General features: G+C 46.1%; 1 protein-coding gene across 8 annotated transcripts; it reads right to left on the bottom strand.

The window, feature by feature from the left end:
- Positions 1 to 335: 335 nt before the first annotated feature.
- On the bottom strand, positions 336 to 7,015 carry LOC125510634. 8 transcript variants are annotated; one of them, XR_007284679.1, is made up of 6 exons: positions 4,797 to 7,015; positions 4,610 to 4,701; positions 3,536 to 3,972; positions 2,609 to 2,681; positions 944 to 1,773; positions 478 to 853 (listed from the first exon to the last, which is right to left on the bottom strand). XR_007284679.1 is itself a non-coding variant. In XM_048675866.1 (4 exons), the coding sequence occupies exons 1-4, from the start codon at positions 4,837 to 4,839 to the stop codon at positions 3,579 to 3,581; spliced, it is 417 nt and encodes a 138-aa protein (XP_048531823.1). In that variant the 5' UTR covers positions 4,840 to 7,006; the 3' UTR covers positions 2,688 to 3,578. The 8 variants fall into 8 exon arrangements, 1 of the variants encoding a protein (XP_048531823.1); XR_007284680.1 differs by having other exon boundaries at positions 478 to 1,773; positions 4,797 to 5,202; positions 5,330 to 7,014; XR_007284681.1 differs by having other exon boundaries at positions 478 to 1,773; positions 4,797 to 5,202; positions 6,468 to 7,014.
- Positions 7,016 to 21,832: the final 14,817 nt, after the last annotated feature.

The raw sequence follows: 21,832 nt of genomic DNA, 5'->3' as shown, positions 1-21,832 counted from the left end.
GCAAATCAGTGATGTGCAGCTTGCCGTACGAAAATCCGCTAACATTGAAAAGTGATGAGTGTTGTATGTCTCCCCTTCGTCAAAGCGATGCCTCGTCCCTTGTCAATAAGTACGCCGTGTCACCGTGGAACAAACAACCAGCGGCCCTAAGAAGCTAAACCGGAGAATTGTGAAACAATTCACAAATTGCTCAGCATTTTTCGTTTCAGATACTAAAATGCAGCAGGTGTTCGGGATGTTGTGGTATATGCACTCGTCCCTCGGAGTTTTTATCTGACTAGTAAGCTTGCACGTGCAACGTACGTCTCTGCTAATGCTCTTCTCAAAGATGCATCCACTCCCAATCAAAAACACCTTGTGTGCATGTCTCGTACTACCATATACTTATAGTTGTTGATGGTAGTATAAGATGACACACACAAAAAAACAGCCAAGGCAACATTCATCATATAGGACCAAAACCATGTTTTCAGTCCCTTACATCTAGCAAGAGAGGTTCAAAGTTGTTTTATGTCATTTTTTCATAACTCTCCATATAAATAGAGGTCATTGATGGTACTTTCAAAGACTGAACATTTTGGTTTATCACAAACTACATAAAATAGGTATGTGTGAACACCATGTATTTTGGGATCAATGTTGCAACTTGCAAATTATACTTTTTCTCCCCAAGAGAATTTACAAAGGTATGCATCAATGTTTGATTCTGCAATGTCAGATGCCAACAAAGCACTCGTACATTTTCAAGGTAACATTATTTCCAATCAAACGTCATGCACATTGCCTGGCTTCTTTTACCCTGGAGATGAATTCATCCAGATAATCTTTTAAACCATCCATCACATTGTTTTGCCTGCAATTCCAGTATGTACAAGTACAACACCATTCAACAGGGTGCACATGCACAGAAAAAGAAGTAAAAGAGACAAGTTGGGAGTTGTACATTACTAACTGAAAATGATCTTTTATCCATTTCCTTAAAAGATTCCCTTATTGTTGATTCTTCTTGGTAAGTAAAAGTAAGTAGGAAGACAAGATTGTGGTGGAAGGTTTTCTTTCTTGTTCTCTCTCCCTGTGAACTGTAGGAGTGATAAAATGGTTTCTTCTCCTTTAAGCAGTAAAATTTTACTTGAGCACACAAGTGAAAATATTTTAATTTAGAATATATAAATAATGATACTGTTTGCTTCGGGCAAAAAGATTGTGAAGTATTGGTTGAGGCGCAGTCTGTATTTCATTTCTATGGTTCCACGAATGATAGAAGCAAAAATCTCTCAGTAATTGATGGTCGGACTTCTTAGATTCAGGTAAGCTGAAAAATCAAAAAACAATCAAGAGAACACAGTATTTACTATTTTGGAAAAAAAAGAACATCAATCTTGTTCACATTTAACGAGAGCAATCTCCAGTTCTCTCTAAGTGCTTAAAAGGCAGTGAGACATGTGTGAATGAAAAAAAATATACATAGTAGATATAAACTTTAACCGTTGGCTATGTTTGTTCACTTATATGATCACAATAAGTAAACGTATCTTGTTGTCCATAAATAAAGCAAAACATATCATGTGTCGAAGTATATGCTAATTATGAAATAAATGTCAATCATGTAATCAGATATGATAAGCACACAAGCAAACATAAATGGAATGGCATGGCATGAAATCTCTAGCCAGGTTTTCTTTTTAATACCCGGAAGAAGAATCTGGCTGGTCTCTTTCAATTGCACCTCCAACTTTGTTCGGTGACAGCGATGTGGAGTTTGGACAAGATTCCCTGGGAGTATAAGAGAAGTCGTGAAAAAATTATTTTTACTTATGCAATAGTTCGAACATGCTCCTATTGATCAGTACTAAGATGAAGCCCTGCTATTTGGTGTTGATACCTAAAAGGACAACTAAAATGATCATCGAGAACATTCTATTGATCCTTCTATTTTCTGGAATGACATCAAGAAGCAACTTCCTGGGAATGGTATGACAGTTCTAGTACTTAGGAATCTATTACCCTTTTCATTTTATAGGCATATATTCTATCACGTACAACCTGATCCTTCTGTTTTCTGTTCAAGAAAAGCGAACTCCAGTATGAATCTGATTTATTATCATCTTCTAATAGTAAAATTGAATTTTCAACAAGCCGTATAAAAGCAAGCATGACGAAAAGTTATTTTCAAAAAAGCATGACCAGAAAAATAGGAACCGCAAACTATCTCGGAAATATTCTTTTGAATTTAAATATTTTTAGCTCACGCTGACCTGCAACTCTATGTCAGTAAGCTTGTGCCAATTTATTTTCTAGGTGACGATCCAAAAAAGTTTCCATATCCAAAGAAATACTGAAAACAGATTTTTGTTGTTAGATCCACAAAAGAGGTTTTCTGTGTCACAAGCACTCCATCCATTTATCACTGTGAAGTGAAATAGTTGATGTACACGCTATTTTGAACTTTAAAAATTCCATGGTTTACAAAAAGATAGGATGATAAGTCAATTGATGACCAGAAAATGCTAGAAAACGCTAAGAAAACATACGTTTCAGATAACAGTAAATGTTGATTTTTTTTCTAAGACTATAGATAACACTATTACAGTATCAAGGAGAAATTTACCGCAGACTTGTCTCTTCCGATGCTGCCTCCAACATCTTTATATAAAACTGTAGTGGGGCTTGCACCAGATTTCCTGGCAGCAAAAGAGAAGTGAAGATAAATGTTTTATAGAGGTTAATAGCTGGCCCAACAATAACTTTGAAAAGGAAATTAATCAAAGTCACTTCAATTTGATTCGATCTGTTCGTACACACAGACACAAGAAACCTTGCAAATTGCAGTACAACCGGTCAATTCTTGGCGGAGTCTAGATTTGATCCCTTAACTTCGAAACTGGACAACTTGCATCCTCAACTACTGAAACCGGACAAGGTTCATCCCTGGTCTCAGCTTTGAGTGGTTTTGGTGCTAACTCACCCCGGTTTGACCGGTGCTGACTTAAATACGCGTATATTTTTTGAATCTGTGAATCTTTTGAAATTCATGTACATTTTTTAAATATTTGTACTTTTTCATGTTCGCGTAAAAATTTCAAATTCACACATCCTTTTGAAATTCGCACTATTTTCAAATCTACGTACTTTATCAAGTTCACGCAATTTTCCAAATTCGCATACTTTTTTCTAGTTCAAGTATTTTTCTCAAATGCGTGTACTTTTTTCAAGTTCGTGCACTGCTTTCAAATTCATGAACTTTTGTAGAAAGTATGCGGACCTGAAAAAATAAACGGACTTGAAGAAAGTACGTGAATTTGACTCAAAAGTCAAAACACGATCAAAACCGGCGAAAGTCAGCACAAAAACCGGTCAAAACCGTGTCCAGGGATGAACCTTGTCCGGTTTTAGTAGTTGGAGGTGCAAGTTTTCTGGTTTCGAAGTCGAGGGACAAAATCTTAGACTCTGCCAAGAGTTGAGGGACGAAAAATATACTTTTCTCTAATATTAATATCATTTATGATCTCCAAAAATTACCAAAAAGGAAACCTACATGTATATCTTCATAACATAAAAAGGAGGTATGGGGGCAATGATCATGGTGCCCAGCTGCGACGTATCTGCAATGTTGTCTCTGTCCCATCTATAATCTCTAAGAAATTTCCAAAGGTAACTATTGTAAAATATACCCAGCAAGCTACATGTGTAATATCACTTGAATTAAAACAAATGATAACACAATATTCAGATGGATAAAAAATCACATCACCCATTGGATAAAGAATGTTGCTGTCTGAGCGCGTGGAAAGTCCGTGACCTATTGGAATAACTGAAAACAAAGCCCCAACAAAACCAGATTACGTACACCAATTCAAGTAACATAATAACTCACTCGCATTATAAATCCCCGAAATCTGGGTGTGTACAGGTCCAGATATTACCTAATAAATGATTGCACGTGGTAGTGGAATCCAGTGTTCCAAAGAAACACTGCAAAGGGGTCATGATTTTTTTCAGATTTTTTTTGAAACCAAAAATTTTGAATTTTGATTCTTTTTCAAAAAAAAGGCCTCCATGGAGGCCGAGAGCCAAACGTCCGTTCTCATATATTCATATACAATATAATAGTTTCAAACGTGCAAGATATATCAGAAGCTGTATTAAACTGCATGATGAGTGTGCTGCCGGGAGGGGGGATCCGAAAATAGTTTACCTTTATTTACAGAATCACAAAATAATCACCAAAAGAGAGTGGAAAGCATCGAACATTGGGTACTATTTTCTTAAAGAAGGTTCTACCAAGGGAACATCAGATTGCACCTAGTTTGTGGTTCTGCATATGTTGCATGTGTCCATGGACTGTAGCAGAAGATGCAAATAAACAGAACTAACAGGAACTAAACATATTGTGACATGTAACACCGTATACAATATTAAATTCCTTTTGTTTTCATTGAGGTAAACTCAACATATTAAATTCTTTTTGTTTTCATTGCAGTAAAGCAATTGGCTTTGATGCTCCAAGAACACAATTCAGTAGAATAGCAGTAGAGAGACATAATAGTAAATCTCGACAGATAGGAGAGAAACTGCGCAGTGAGGGAGCAAAGGGAAGATGGGACTGAACCTGGGAGCCCGATTCGATCACGACAGAGGGCTTGACGCCCTTGACGCCTCCGGGAGCAGTGCGAAGAGGTTCCGCCCGCCCGCCACCATATACTGCACAGGCACACACAAAACAAAAAAACATCTTCAGCCAATTCCTGGAAAGGAAGAAGGAATGGGAAAAGCCGAAAAGGAGTGCAGGTGCGGACTGCGGACGGCGATGTCAAAGTCGAGCGTGCAGCCCTCCGCCATGCAGCCGCCACGGCACCATCAGCATACAAAATAATCTACATCACCAGCCATAGTCTCGTCGGGATTCTAGCATCAATGTTACATTTTTCCAAGCAATTTATGATCTGGAAAAAAATCACTTTGTTCAATCATATACAAAAAAAAAGATTCTAGCATCCATGTTATGGATTTCAGTACTAAATAAATAACAAAGTCTCTTTTTTCATAACTATCTTAGCTCCCATATGCTTCTCTACAAACGCTTGGTAGGGATTTTTTGCGCAGGTAGTATCTGAAAACAAAGGCGGCTCTTCGCTCAAAAGGTAATAAAGTTTCAAGCATCCCAAATGTCATGAGAACAACAGAGATATCATCCTGCTTGACCTGATAAAAACATGTAAACTGTGAGAATAATTTAATGGGGCGCTAATTAGTTTAAGAAAACTTTCAAAAAGGGAATATACATATTCCATACTACTAAGGCATCGTATGAAAGTGTCTTCATGCTCACCTTAGGTAATAGATTGGTTAATTTTGTTGTTTCCTTAAACTAAGAAACCTTCAGAAAAATTATGGCTTCTTTATTACATTTCTCTTTACACAAAACTAACAGTATTGTTGATTCGCTGGTCTGCACAAAGATTATAAGCATGCTCCCTGGCAACTATTTTAAAACGTGAACATGATTAGAATCCTGAATTTGGATAGAAAAAATATAATTGATAAATAAAAGGAAATGTGTGCTCCAGCCATTAATATGAATACAAAGATATAATCTCAAAGCATGTATGTAAATAAACTCATCTCCTAAAGTGTGACGATATAATCATGGGAATCAATCAGAGAATCTCAGTCGAAGGATTTCACCAGCTTAGTCAGCATTACTTCTATGCTAAAATTTTAGTTCATACTCCCTCCATCCTACAATATAAGATCATTTTTCAAGCTATGGGACGGAGAGAGTAGAAAAATTCCCTAACTCCAAATCGTCTCACAAAGAAGAAAGAAGAAAGAAAAAATTACTTATGTACAGCGCCACAACCTATAGTGAGAAATGAATAGGACTTCACACTTATATTTACATTGTTGGGTTAAGGTATGCAAGAACGAAGCATCTAGTTTGTATTCGAACAAAATACCAGACATGTTTTTCATAAAATTCAATTGTCTTTTGCAACATCATAAAATCGTAGCTAAATTCATAAAGTGCTAAAAAACAACCACTAAGGCTCTGCTTGGATTGTCGGTTTGCTCCTAAATACCCCTGTAATCAAAACAGACCTCCAGCCGTCGTTTTCAATTTAGGAGGAAATAACACAGCAGCCGGTAAAATACACCTGTAGATTAAATCCGGATGTATAAATTTACACCGTATCCAAGCGGGGCCTAACTCATCTCCCAGAGCTTGATTTCCTAACACAACTGAATAACTCAATATCTAAACTTACATCTAGAAGCATATCATGTGCATCCACTAATTCATGCACAAGCCCAATTGAGAAAAGAGTAAATAATCTCACATCACGCAGATAGACAAAACAAATGTCGCCTCATATCGGGATACATATGGCAGTTCTGTTCACGAAGCAGTCATGGATGTAGTTCTGGCCAATCTACTACTGCAAGCCCCTGGTCCAAAGCATCCTTACCTTGTCAGCAAGCGCGGGGCATGACCGTTGCGGAGCAGGCACATCACATGCTCGTTGGAAGCTACCAGCGCTGGCGGGTAGCCCCACACCGTCTGCGGCGGTGATGGCTTTCCCGGCTTCATGGAGGAACGACGACGGAGACCCTAGCTCGCATTCCTGGTGCAGCAGAGGAGAGCAGCAGGCGGTGACAACGGCCCGTGCTCGCGTCCATCACGGAGCGCCCGCTGGCACGACCCCTCCCGCGGTATTGCCCCCAAGCTGCGGCGGAGTGGTGGCGGCCAAGCTGCGGCTCCGGAGGTGTCGAAGGGCGCGGCGGGGCGGCTCCGGCGGCTGGGGAGGCGGCGAACCGCGGCGGGGCGGTCTCTCGCGGCTGGGGAGGCGGCGACCCGCGGCAGGGGCAGGCTCCCGGTGACCTGCGGCGGCTTCCCGTGGCTCCGGCGCGCGAGGCGGCGGTGAAGGGCGCGGCTGCGCGAAGCGAACGGCGCGGGAGGAGGAGGAGGTCGTGCGGGAGGAGAAGGAGGTCGTGCGGGCGGGTTTTTTCCCTTTTTACTGCGGGGCAGATTAGAGATCGATCGATTGTGACTTGATGCGTGGTTTGTAGTGTTAAACACAGAATAATTAAGAGCCATTAAATTTTGATGATGAATGGATGTGATTGTTTGTGTCTGCCTCTATCTTTCTTTTATAGTGATAGTAGATAAGAAAAACTAGTTACCACCGAATGCTGAACTAAGCCCAACTCCCTAACGAAGAAAACCTCGTGGGCCACAGATCCATTTTCGGCCCGTTGTGTCATCTCAGCCCAGGACACTCGCTTCTTCTTTGTCGTTGTAAAAGGACGACGGGGCATTCGGTTCAGAAATCCTGTTGCTTGTACGTGCTGGTACAAGTACAAATGACCAATTTAACCCGGATTGTTTTGAGTAGCCAGGCAGCAAAGTCAGTGTCACGCCGTTTGAAACTCGGGTACCGAGTGACGCATGAGCAGTTTCTATCCCAACTCTTAGAGCATCTCCAGCCGCGTCCCCGATAAAGCCCCTCAATTGACTTTTCAATCGTCGGTGTTAAAAAATCGACCCAGTCGTATCCTCAAAGACCCAATTTTCGTCGGCTCGGACCGAAATTGGCGCCGGCGGATCCAACCCAAACCCGGTGCGCTGGGGGGCGCCGGGCGAATCGTTTTTGGCGTGAAAGAGTCGCGGGCCCTCCTTACCAGCGACTCGTCTCGCTTCTCGCCGCTTCATCGTTCTCATCGCCTCGTTTCCCGCGGCGGATCAATGCCAAAGCGGTCGCGCGCTGCCGCGTCGGTCAGCCTCCGCCATTGATGCCTCACGGACGGCGCAGTAAAGGCGTGACGACGCGCGTCCCCGCGCATGCCACGCATAGACAAGGCCGTCACGCGTGCTCACGCCGCCTCCGCTTATATAAGACGACCCCAGCGCGCCGGTGGCACGCACAGAGTCTCCACCACCGCCGACGCGCCCTCTCTCCCCTTCCTCCCTCTCCCCTCGCCGTCCCAGTTCAAAGAAATGGCCGAGCGATTCCCACGCGACGACGCGGCGGCGAACGGCTTCGGCCGCCGCCACCTTCACGAGGACGAAACTCGGCTCCTCTTCGAGGCCGAGTACCCGGTCTCGCCGGACATGCGGGTGCCCTGCACGTGGAGAATCAGCGCCGCGGGGTCTCGGTGCCACCACCGCCCACCGGGGCGGCGCGTCGTGCGGAGATCGCGTGTATCCGCGCCTCTCTGCCGCGGGCGGCGAGGGAGGGGCCGCGTTACGTCCTCGACAGCCCGCTCTGGGAGCCGTACTTCCGCCGCCGTCACGCGGAGCAGCTCGAGGCCACCAACGGCATCGTGCCCTCCGGCAGGCTCAACTCCGAGGGGCGGCGCCGATGGTGAGGCGTGCCCGGCCGCACGCTGGAGGCCGTCCTCGAGTACATCGAGGACGGCAACACGCCGAGGCTGGAGTACCCCTCCCCGCCGTCCTTCTCTCGCCGCCGAGGGAGCTCGTGGACGCCGAGGCGCATGGACCCCGAGGCGTCCTCCTCCTCGTCCGGTCGGTCGACCGGCTCTCCCTGCCTCCGCCCCGTCAAGCCGGGGCCCCAGGACACGCCTGTCAAGCCGGAGCCTCAGGACACGCCTGTCAAGCCGGAGCCTCAGGACACGCCTGTCAGTCGGCGCACCCGCAGCTCCGATATCCGCATCGCCGACTCCACCCCCGCTTCCGGGCGCCTCGTCCTCGTCACGCCCAAACGGAGCCTAGTCTTCCCCCGGAGTACGAGGAGATAGCCCGGCGCGGCTTCTCCGACGCGGACGCCCTACGGTGGGCGCGCGACGACTACCTCCGGACTGAGATGACCCAGCAGACCCGGGCCCTGAAGGAGATCGCCGCCCGCAAGCGTGGGCGCGAGGACAAGGATGGCGTCGTGATCCTCGACAGCGACGACGACGAGGACGCCGCCGGACCGTCCAACCCGCCGCGCCAACCGGGGGACGGTTGCAGCAGGGACGGCGGCCACGACGGAGGCGGCGGCGACGACGACGACGGCGGCGGTGGCGACTACACGCGGTTCTACAGCCTCCTCGGCATGTAGAACTGCAAGGGCGGCGGCCGGCAAGGAGCGGCGAGGCAAGCGAGACGGCGGGCGGACCTAGTAGTGTGTTTTTTCTTTTTGTAAAATACTTTAAATATGTATGAGCGGACGTGTTTGTGCCGTGTTTGATCGAATTTGGTTTGAAGTCACCGAAATATGTATGAACTCGCCGTGTTTGCGCCGTTCAAAAAAATCCCATGGACGCTGTGACTGGATGGCATCACGTCCCCGGCGCGCGTTTTGCGCCGGTGCGTCCCGAGGGCGATTTTTAACGCATCCTTGAAGGTCAACGGCTGAAGATGCTCTTAAGCACGAATCAGCGATAGGATTGGCTTCTCTTTCGTGGCATTTGCCATCGTTTTCCATTTTGCCGGATAGGTGTGAACTTGGTACCGTCGGCGTCGGGTTGGTATTGCTGTGACACACTGTATTGGAAAACGCCCACGAACTGGGACCGTATATCAAATTTGTTTTCTCTTTTTTTTTCCTTTTTGTAAATTTTGGTTTTTTTGGATGTTATCATGAATGAATGTTTTTTTGGTTAACTTATTTTAAAACGGAGGAAGCAGCACCGAGATTGGACGGATGCGGCTTGCCTGCGGCCGCTGCGTGCGACCATCCGTGCGGCGCACCGATCGCACGGCCCTGGCTCCACGCACGCCCCGCTCCAGAATTTGTACGAAAAAAAATACACATCGTAATACAGATTCCCTTCTTCAATACACTTCTATCCACATCTTTCCCCTTCTCTCTGAACAGAGCTCGAGCTGAAGCTTTTGCTCCTCCAAATTCCAGGTCCTTGCGGCTGCCTAGATCTTGTTGTACCTCCGTCCGGCGTGCACCTAGATGTTTCGTGGACCCGTTCTCCTTCGGCCGCCCGTTCCCATAAAGCTTACAATCTACCATATGTCATCCCGTCCCCGCTCGGCTGGTCGCCGACCGCGTGCGCGTGCGCTTGCCGGACCTGGCCGTGCAGCAGCTTGGCCGGCACCGGAGCCCCCCATCGGGGTCGGCCAGACCTGCGTCGCTTGGCTGGGCGCGGCCCATGTGCGCTTGCCGGACTTAGCCGTGCTGCAGTTTGGCCAGAACTGGCGCCTAAATCGGCGTCATGCGGACGGCGGACCAGCGTCGCCACCAAGTTGCGCGGAGGTTGGCGAGCCAGCACGGGGCGACTACACAAGAGGGCGGCGCCTCGGGCTTGTGGATGAGCTTGGAGGAGGGGTCGAGGGAGCGAGATGAAGGACGTCGGGGACCGCAGCTAGAGCGTCATGGATTTGATATGCCCTTGGAGAGGAAGAAGGGGGACGGGGATGCTTGGAGGGGGGGAGAGGGACTGCAATCTTTGGCTCCAGCTCGGGTCGTCACTTCCGTCCTCAAGAAAGTCGTCGGGCTGCAGTTCGTGGAATCAACATCACCTACACAGGACAGGACACAGGTAAATCTCGTTTTCTTCTTGTGTTGCTCCTATCTCTAATTTTGAGTCCTGTCTTGTGCAAATCCATTCTGTGAACGAGTATATTTGGCTGTAGTTCGGTCAGATGAGCATGATGCCTGCGGACATTGTGCATAGATAATTCTATGAACGAGTATATTTGACTAGGGATATGGAGTAGCATTCAAAAAAAACTGGTACATACATGCTTGAATAAAAATCACTTGTAGCTTGGAAGTCTAATACACATGTGATAAAACTATTCCTTTTACAGAATAGATTAGGTTGGCTTCGGTTGATTCAGAAAGAATTGATTTTGTCCTGTCATCAAACTAGAGTCAGAGGTCCCAATGCTCCCTTGCGGTGAGGGATTCAGCGTGGAAAGTTGCCGTTGTAAATATGTATACATGTGATTTGTTGGATGACCCTGTGCAGAAAATTAGAGAAGTTTAGTTTCATTGAAGTTCTGAAACTATACTTGAAATGAAAGTGTGGACTTCTTATACCACTGGAGTATTGACGTATTCTTGGATCTGCGGTGGCATTGGGATGGTATGACCACTTGATTGCAGCATTGAAGCATTTAGGATAGATGTTGGATTCGGTTGATGGAGGAAGTCTTGATTTTCTCCTGTCATCAAACCAGAGTTAGAGGCCCCAATGGTACCCTGCAGCGAGGTGTACATGTTATTTGTCGGATGACCCTGTAGAGAAAGCAAAGTTCAGTGGCATTGAAGTTTAAAAAATAGGAAAAATGAAAGTGTGGAATGCTTCTACCATTGTTGTATTGTATGGTTGGAATCCAACCAACAGTTGTTGGTTCTGTGGTGGCATAGGGATGGCATTACCAATTGATGGTTGCATTGAAGCACTTTGCATAGCATTATAGTGTAATTGATATGCAGTCATTTGATTAGTGAAAAATTCCAAAGGACCCTATATAAAATGATAGAGAAATGTCAGTACAGTTGATGTTTTATAAGAAACAAGCAACATTGTATTATTACCGTCGGCAGGTCATGAGGCTGTAGTTGTATAATATCATTTGTGTTCTTTTTCTTCTTTAAAGTTGCTTTCTTCAAAGGACCCTATCAAAAATGATAGAGAAAGGTCAACACATTGAATATTTTATACGAATTGAGTGACTAAATATTATACCGTTGAGGGGCCACGAGGCTCTAGATGCACAATATCATTTGTGTTCTTTTTCTTCTTTGAAGTTGCTTTCTCAAATCCACCAACAGGTCTTTTTGATCCTTTCACAGTCTTCTCCTTGACCTTCATACCTTTTGGTTTTGCAAGTCCCTCGCCGTGTTTTGAAATTCTACTAGAGGCGATGTTCGTTCTTGCCAGTATAATGCCAAATATCAGTCTTTGTTCAACAATAGTGTAGGCAATTATTGTTAGTATAGTTTGTACCTTCTTTAGTACTAGAGTTACCCAAATCTGGATCAGCACCGACCAAATCTTGATTAGCGCTAACCAAATCTGGATCAGCGTGAACCAAATTTGGATCAACATGAACCAAATGTGGATCGACGCTAACCAAATCTGGGTCAGCTCTAATTTTCAAGCATTTCTCCACATCTTGTGCTAGTTGCGCCTTATAGTATGATTCTTCTGACTTAGCGGCACGAGCAACTATTTTCACAGATATTATGCATAGTTCCTTGTAGCGGTTAGACATTCTTGCTTTTAGGTTATCATGTGGGTTGCATTTGCTTGTTATATCTAGAACTTTGGCATCAATTGTCCATCTTTTCAAGATATATTCCCCAGGGATATGCTTGATATTGTTAATATCAAGTACCTTTAAGCAATGAGAGCAAAGAATTCCAGCAAACTCAAACCTTTTGCAACTGCAGCTAACCTTTTCTTCTTTTGGAATGAATCTAACAACATGTTCACGTTGTGTGCCATGAAATTTTACTACATAAATCTTCACCTCTGTGTCACTTTCATCACAAAGGATCATGTCGTAGTTCAGAGTTCGAAGCACTTGATCTTGAACCATCTTGAATATTGCTGGAGTATATGTAGCTGCAGCTTGTTTTAACATATAGCTAGATTCAGCCTTCAACTTGGGAGTAGTCTGTGTTGCTTTAAAGTCATACTTCACCTCTTCACATCTTTTATCCAAAACTAGCCGTTCAAAATGTTCAAAGAAAGTAAGCATGTCATATTTAATACTAATGTATCTCTTCAGTTCATTGTTCATGCTTTCACTTCTTTGGGTAGTGCTCATGTGGGCAGAGAACGTATTTTTACCATACACTAGTGCCTAGTGTTCCTTTTTCTCAAATAGCCTTTGCACCAATTAATTGTCACGCAGTCCATACTTGTCAATCATTTTATCCCACGCACCTACAAATTCATCCTCCTCTTCTATATCATATATACAGTGCTGAAAATCAACATTGAACTTCTTATATTCGTCAACAACTCCGGCGAGGTGCTTGCAAGTATTTTGATTCATATGCCACACACAAAGTCTATGGTGAGAATGAGGGAAGACTTCACGAATTGCCTTCGCCATTGCTGCATCTTCATCGGTGAGAATTGTACGTGGATGTTTTCCTGACATAACTTTTAGGAAAGTTCTGAAAAGCCAAGCAAAACTAGCAGCGGTTTCATCATAGAGAAGTGCAGCACCAAAGACAATAATTTTCTTATGATTATTCACCCCGACAATCAAACCAAATGGACTTCCATCATCTAGTTTTCTGTATGTGGTGTCAAAGCATATAACATCGCCGAACATTGCATAGTCTGAAACCATTTTGGAGTCGGCCCAAAAAATATTAGTTATCAACTCATCCTCATCCACTTGAATTGAATAGAAGAAGTTGACATCTTCTGAGACCTTTTTCTCCATGTATTCTAATACTCCCCCTGTGTCACCTACTTTTGCTTTTATTGTTCTCTTTGAGTACAAACAATTTTTCATATCTTGAGGTGTAAAGCCAAGGTTTTCACTTCCACCTGCTTCTTTAGCCATCAAATCGATTGTTGCTTTATTTGAAATGCCAACTGACTTTGTGACCTCTACGTTTGCTATCTGTGCTTCTGTCACTTTTCTCTGGGATCTCAAGTATTGGGCCATGAGTCCATTAGCAAGAGTGTGGTTATGCGACGCCTCGAATTCATACACATAATAAAATCCATCTCTAAGGCTAATCTTCATACGGGCATCACAACCACATCGTGTTTCAGGCCTACTGTAAGTGAATGTCTCCTCTCTTTTATCTTCCCGGCGATGGCCTATAAGTTGTTGTAATTGTCTTAGAGCATAAAGAAGTGATTATAATTTTAAAAAAATGAAAATAACCCATACCTTGACGAGAGCATGTAAATGTCCGTTCCTGCATTGTAGAAGAGTTCGTCACTTTATGACCACTGTATCTTCTGATGCTAAAACCGATGGTTTTAGCATATTTGTTATAAAATAAATAAGCTTCCTCTTCAGATAAAAATTTCATGCCAAGCTTTGGTACCCTTTCATCCATGTGATCTACTGTAGCTTCTTGATCCTATATCAGTTAGGATTCAATTTAGTTAATACACACATATAGCAACCATATTTGCCTATCATGAGTTTTTATGAACTGCATCATAAATCAGATTTACTCTTGCAATCGTATTTAGAAACATGGAGTGCATTGAGACATCAGAAGTCTTAAGTTTTAGAAGAGAAATCATGATGCACTCTAGAATCCTTGTTCTGTTTATATGTCATATCAGTACACGGTTTGTGCAAGTATATTCAACTATCTCTTATGTTTGTCGCTGAACTATATGTATTGTAAAAGGAATAGAAAAAACTACAGTGCATGTTTTCCAAAAACTGAAATCAGAGATGGTACAAGAACGTCTGAAATTGGCTACTGTACATGACACTGCTACGTTTTTCTAAATAAAAAAAACTAACTTTCCGTTGTTGTTTGGCTTTTGCAGAATGCGGTCACAGATTCCTATAGAAGTTCTACAAGGGTGCAGCACACTGCTTTTTCCCGGCCAACACTCTGGATCGTGTCACAGTTGATGGAAAGTGGATCTTCTAGGCAAACATATCTGTGTGCACTGCTGGATGCGAAGTCTCCCGCAATGGTTCAAAACAAAGAAATTATAAAATTTGCCGTCGATTCATCGTCAGAACCAAGTGAGATTTCTTACTTTTGGTGCATGAGATTGTTCGTAAGTGTCCTGGTTCCATGGAACACTCCTCGGAGAAGTCGTCAGGGATGCAAGACTCGGAGAAGCCATCAGGGACGCTCAATTGAAGAGAAGAATTTCCTGATTCCTGGTTAAGCCTCTATTGATAATTGTGCGCTTTAAGGCTCTAGGTCACTTCCGCCTCAAATGAGATGTAGATCTTGAATTTTGGCGCCCTTTTGTGTATTTTGTGGTTCTTTTGGCGGGTGATTGGATTATTTCCGCAGGGCTTGTGTTCAATTTTAGTGATGAGAGTATTACGGAAACGAATCAGTATTACGATGTGTAGTTCGTTTTTCTTTTTACACTTACAATCAGGATCGATCGTTGTGTGCGTGGAGCAGGGCGTGCGTGGAGCCAGGGCCGTGCGATCGGTGCGCCGCATGGATGGTCGCACGCAGCGGCCGCAGGCAAGCTACGTCCCGGTCGGGCTGACGATATATGGGGCGGACGAAGGCGTGCGACATGACGAAGGAAGAATGAGACGCTCTTGGGTGAATGGAACGAAATAGAAAAAATCAGTTGCGCGGTCCCAAATTTTCATTTCTGCATAGACGACTCAACGTTAGCCTACCGTGCACCGGCCACGGCCATGGACCCCATTGTTGAGTCGAATCGAGGCAGGTCGTGATCGAGATCGCGTCAGTGAAGTGAGTTCCCTCTGGCGCAGTGCAACAAATGCGTGTCTCCCTCTTGTACACTCACGAGCGCTGTGCGGCGCTGGCGTCGGGCAGCTGCGACGCGGAGCGCACAGTGCCAGGTGATCCGATCGGTCGGACGGGGATGCCAGCCACGAGCCACCAGCAGACAGCCAGACACTGCACTGCAGCGATCAGTCTCCTGTCCCGCGCAACAGCAACACCAGTACGTACTTTTCTCTATCAGCGGCACGGCCTAGTAAGATGGCCGCCTCGACGACCCGTCTGACCGGCGACGAGCGGCCTTGGACCGGCACGGCCGCACGGGATACTGTGCTGCCGGCGTCGTCCGCGCCAACATACCGTTTCCCTCGGTCGCTGACGCGTGGGGTCGATGGGCACCAAGGCCCGTTATTCAGTTGGACCCCGTCTTGCGCCAGTGAGTATGTCCTCGATGTTGACGGCTAACACTAATTTCAGCGACCTTGCCTCCCCCCTCGCCGTAGCTCCGCATTTCGGGAAAATGAACAAAACTGGTTTTTATCTCAAACTTCAACACAAAATGACCCTAATTTAAAAATATTTCACAAAATAACCCTCTTTTACATGACGCTCGGGGTTAGGGGGTCATGCTAGCTATGATGTCATGGTAGTGACATGTAGCATGACGCTCTGGCCTAGGACGCCATGCCAAATAGCATGATGCCCTAGCCCCAGGCGTCATGCAAAAGGGGTCATTTCATAAAATATTTTCAGATTGAAGTCATTTTGTGTTAAAGTTTCAGATGAGGGTCAGTTTTGTCCATTTTCACCCGCATTTCATCGCTTTTGGCCGTCCCCAAGATCCCCTGACGTGGGCTATCCTACCTTTGAGCCACTGACACATGGGTCCCAGCAAGCGTGGGGCTCACCTATCAGTGACTCAAAGGCAGGGTATGGCAGGGATTCCTACGTCAGAGGATCCATGTCCGGCCGCGCTGCCTCGACCCTCGCATCTGATTTCACCGTTTTGAAGTTGAATCCCACACCTCCTGCAGCTTCGGCGTCTTCTTCGGTTCTGATGGCTCCTGTGCCTCCCGCTGCTCTGACGGGCGCCCGCGACCACCAATGCAAGCACTTCGTGCACCTTGCCGGTGAAGAGTATGTAGTGGAGGTGGCATAGCCTATGACGCTGTGTGAAGGCGACGGCCTCCCCCCAACCGGGGTCGCAGCGGTCCTCTGCGAAGGGTGTGACTAATCTCAGTTGAGATTGAGATCGTTCGCGGACCAGAAAAGGCGACGAGGTACAAAAAGTAATCCTTTGACTTGTAATTGTTTTTTGTTCGGTTGAGTATGAGGTGACCGTTGGAAATAGATGGCAATGTGAAATGTTAACAATTTAGTGATGATTTTCTACAACAAATTGGAGGGGGGCGATGGACCTTAAATGACGAATTGTTGTCGCTTTTTGATCGTCAGTCCAACCAAGACACATAATTTGATCAATTCAAGGCCTCCGGCTCATCGAGGAAGAAGGTAGTTCAGGGAACCAGCTTTAATGTCCGATGAATGGAAAACGATGGCGAGTGCCACCAAAGGAGGGAAACCGATCTGCTTTTCTAACTCTTGTTTTTCTTTTTCTTTTTACTTTTGTTGATGTTGTTTTTTTACTTTGGTGTTTTTTATCTGCATTTTAGTTATGCCGACGTCCGGGTGTAAGCTAATAAAATTCATCTTTTGTTGAAAAAAAGACTTCTGCATTAAAAATTTAAGGGCTTCGGCATAATAAATCTTGTACCTAAGATTCCGAGATTTCAAATTTCATCTTTGAGTTTAGTCTCATATCATAAGAGCATCTATAGGCAGGCACCTCAAATGCCCGGACCAAACCCTAGCCACTCCACTCCCCTCTCCTTCGGTCCATTCCGTCCCCAAGCTCCCTTCCGGTGATCTCCGACCTTCTCCGGCATGTCCGGAAGCGGATCTGACTCCAACCAATTTGAATTCATCGACTGGGGTGTCATCTAGTGTGGGATGGAGGAGGCTATGGCCGTCCGCGTTGCCCTCCGTCGCTCCCGGGAGGACTAAGCCTGACCGGCGGAGGGATCCGCCTGGCACGAATCCATTATGTCAGCCCAATGAGTGCTTCGATCCTCCAAGGTTGGATCATCACGGTCCGGTAGCCTCCCCATCTCCGGTCCGCCGGAGTATGAGTCCTACATGGTCTAGTGTGCCCACCATGGGAAGGAGAGGGTAAGGAAGGCCAAGTCATGCCTCGCTGCTGACATGGATGAGGCGGAGCGCGTTGCCGTAGAGGACGAAGCCATCCGTGCCCACATCGTATAGAGGCGGCAACGGAGGAACACGCGCGCCCTCGCCCGAGAGTAGAATCGGGCATTTTGTGCCATGGTCGGACTCCCGCCCCCCAAGAGGAGAAGGACGACAGCGAGGGATCGCTCAGCTCCGGCGACACCGAGATCCGGCTAGATCCATTTTACGTTTTCGAGCACTCTTCCATGAGAAGGACGGCAAGGGCGTCGGGAAGGGCAAGGGCTGTCATGGATGATCTTCTCCATAGCTAGTATGTAGATATACCATGCCAAATTTGATAGTCTCAGGGCATGTCCTCATGTAGTAGCCGGACAAAGTTGTTGCATCGTTTACATTTCGCTGCATATATCTCTTATATGGATTTGAGGTTTGCTAGTTGAGGTGTCCGATTGTGCGAAGCAAGATTTGAGGTGTGACCGGCCAGTGCACGCGAACGCGCCTAGGCATGTCCGCGGGCGTTTAAAGCTCCAAATTAGCAAGTTACGGGTGTAGATGCTCTAAGATGAGTCATTCTACCGATCCCTTTAGGATGGGGAAATGGGGCAATAAATGGACACGACAGCTTAGCCATAATTAGCCAATGTCAGAGAACTTTGAGGGTTGCCAGGTGTAACACCCCGGATATAACTTTCCCTATTTGTACTCCAACTCTTGCCGTTTCCGGCATTAAGTTATATTTATTTCCTCGGGTTCGGGTTTTTGTCTCCGTGTGTTGTTGTCGTTGTCATGCATCTCATATCACGTCGTCATGTGCATTGCATTTGCATACGTGTTCGTCTCATGCATTCGAGCATTTTCCTCGTTGTCCGTTTTGCATTCCGACGCTCCGTTCTCCTCCGGTGGTCATTTCTAGCTTTCTTTCGTGTGTGGGGATTAAACATTTCCGGATTGGACTGAGACTTGCCAAGCGGCCTTGGTTTACTACCGGTAGACCGCCTGTCAAGTTTCATGTCATTTGGACTTCGTTTGATACTCCAACGGTTAACCAAGAGACCGAAAAGGCCTCGTGTGTGTTGCAGCCCAACATCCCTCCATTTTGGCCCAAAACCCACCTAACTCTGCTCCATCACCTAGAGCGTTCGATCACGATCGCGTGGCCGAAAACCGCACCTCTTTTGGACTCTCCTAGCTCCCTCTATGCCTATATATACACCCCTCCAAATCCGGATCTTTCTTTCCCCCCGAAACCCTAAAAAAAATCCACCTCGCGCGCCGGACGTGTCCGTTCCGGCCGGACACGCCGCAGCCGCCGCCCGCAGCCAGTGGCAGCGCGCCACGTGGCACCCGACCACCGCCGCCACCGCGGCCCGCCCAGGCCCGAGGCGGGCCCTCTCCTGCGCCTCACCGGGCCGCCCCGCGCGCCGCGCCCTTCGCCTCGCCCGCCGCGCGCGCCGGCCGCTGCCGCCCCGCCCGCCGTCCACCGCCGCCGCCTCGCCCGCGGGTCCCCGCCGCCCCGAGCCAGCGAGCTCCTCCGCCTCCTCCCGGCCTCGCCTCCCGTACGGATCCGGCCGCCCCCGGCCATCTTCTCCCACTCCGGCGAAGACTCCGGCCGGCGATCCTCGGGCTCCGTGCGATCCCGATCTAGATCTGGCGTGAACAGTAAACCCTAACCCTAGGTCGTTTTTTTTCACTAAGTCCTCAGAATTTTTAGTTCATATGCCCATGTTCACGGCTCAGTAACTTTGCATCCATAGCTCCGATTCATGCATATAGCATATCAAAATGTTCATCTCAGAGAGTACATTATTTCATTCCATTGCATCATTTTCATTTGAGTTCATCTTGATGCCCGAAATGCTATTAGAAGAGGGCTACTTGAGTTAATTGTCAGATCTGCTACTCCGTTTAGCACTTTTGTCATTTTTGCCATTATTATTGTGTGCATGATATGCCCTGATGCTCTACATATATTTTGTTAAGGGTTTTGTCATCTTTCCAGAGGTGCAACCCATGTATTTTTATGATGTGTGAGGTGACTAGTGCAAGCTTGCAAAGTGAGGCACTCGGTAAATCTGTTTTCAGGGACTTAGTAATTTCACTAAGTCCTGGGATTGTTTATCTCACGATGCCATATGTTCATGTTGTTTCCTAGTGATCCGTGCCTCTTTTGAGGATGATCAGTAAGGATGTTTTGTTAATATTGTAGTGCTCTATCCATCCATGTCTTTATTTGCAATTATGGAGCACTCTAGCTTGAGTCAATCGAGCTCTACTTTTGCTACTTTGTGAATCTGGGCAGATTGTCAACTTGTTTGCAATTTTGCCGGTGATGTTGTAGTTGACCCGTGCATGCTATGCTATTGTTCTTGCCATTTCTAACTTATGTTTTGTGCCTTCTTTATGGGTGTATGCTTGTCTTGCCATGACTTGCACCGTAGTGAGTGCATCGAGCTCGTAAACATGCCTACTTGAGTTATATTTCAGCATGTGCCAGTTTTCACTAAGTATGAAAACTGATTATGTTTTTGCTATGTTCACATGCTTGCAATTGTATTTTCTGATCCCTTTTGGCTCAAGGTCACTAAGGGACTTTTGTTAAGCTCTTTGAGTAGCTCTATGCCATGCTTTACTTGCCATGATCAGGTCCTGTAGCATGTAGTTTTGTTGCTCCGAAGAGGGCTACCTGATCTGAAATTCCAGACAAGTGTTGATTTCACTAAGTCTGAGATCTGTTTGCCATTTGCATTTTTGCCATGCTTGTTTGAACCTGTTAATGGATGATTTGGCCGTAGCTCAGTGCTAGATTTTTGTTAAGCATCTTGTGTGCATCCCTGCCATGTATTTTGTTGTCTTGTTTGAGTGTTGTAGCATGTTCCTTTCTTTGCATTTAGATGCCTACTTGCTGTAAATCGCAGACCGGTGTCATTTTTGAATTGCTTGCCATTTCCAAACCGTAACTCCGATTCCGGCGTTCTTTATATTGTTTTCAAGCGATTTCATCTCCTCTTTCCAGTGGCACACTTGGATTTCCAAGTTGAGGCCAGGTTCATGCGTTTTCCTGTCATATCTTGCATTTGGCATCCCGCATAGCATATCATCATATCATCATATTGCTTGTTCTTGCACGTGGTTGATTGTATCCTTATTGCTTGTTTGTCTTGTTTGGGTAGAGCCGGGAGACGAGTTCGCTAACGAGGAGCCCGTTGAGTTTGCTTTCGAGGATCCAGTCAACTCTGACAACTGTGCAGGCAAGATGATCATACCCTCGAAATCACTACTATCTTTGCTATGCTAGTCTGCTCGCTCTTTTGCTATGCCAATGCTACGATGCCTACCACTTGCTTGCAAGCCTCCCAAATTGCCATGTCAAACCTCTAACCCACCATTGTCCTAGCAAACTGTTGATTGGCTATGTTACCGCTTTGCTCAGCCCCTCTTATAGCGTTGCTAGTTGCAGGTGAAGATTGGAGGCCGTTCCCTGTTGGAACATCTTTTATTTACTTGTTGGGATATCATTATATCGCCATGTTATCTTAATGCATCTATATACTTGGTAAAGGGTGGAAGGCTCGGCCTATCGCCTAGTGTTTTGTTCCATTCTTGCCGCCCTAGTTTCCGTCATATCGGTGTTATGTTCCCGGATTTTGCGTCCCTTACGCGGTTGGGTTATAATGGGAACCCCTTGATAGTTCGCCTTGATTAAAGCTTTTCCAGCAATGCCCAACCTTGGTTTTACCATTTGCCACCTAGCCTTTTCTTTCCCTTGGGTTCTGCAGACTCAAGGGTCATCTTTATTTTAACCCCCCTGGGTCAGTGCTCCTCTGAGTGTTGGTCCACCTGTCAGCTACCGGTGGCCACCAGGGGCAACTCTGGGCTGGCCTACCCGTACCTAGGACAATCTGAGTGTGCCCTGAGAAAGAGATATGTGCAGCTCCTATTGGGATTTGTCGGCACATTCGGGCGGTGTTGCTGGTCTTGTTTTAACCTGTCGAAGTGTCTTGAGTTACCGAGATACCGAGTCTGATCGGAACGTCTTGGGAGGAGGTCTATTCCTTCGTTGACCGTGAGAGCTTGTCATGGGCTAAGTTGGAACTCCCCTGCAGGGATTGAACTTTCGAAAGCCGTGCCCGTGGTTATGGGCAGATGGGAATTTGTTAATGTCCGGTTGTAGATAACTTGAACCTTAATTAATTAAAATGAATCAACCGAGTGTGTTACCGTGATGGCCTCTTCTCGGC

Source organism: Triticum urartu, chromosome 5 (genome assembly GCF_003073215.2).
Source record: "Triticum urartu cultivar G1812 chromosome 5, Tu2.1, whole genome shotgun sequence".
NCBI lineage: Eukaryota > Viridiplantae > Streptophyta > Magnoliopsida > Poales > Poaceae > Triticum > Triticum urartu.
The sequence above is the reverse complement of the archived record's forward strand: the minus strand, read 5'-3'. Positions and strand labels throughout refer to the sequence as shown.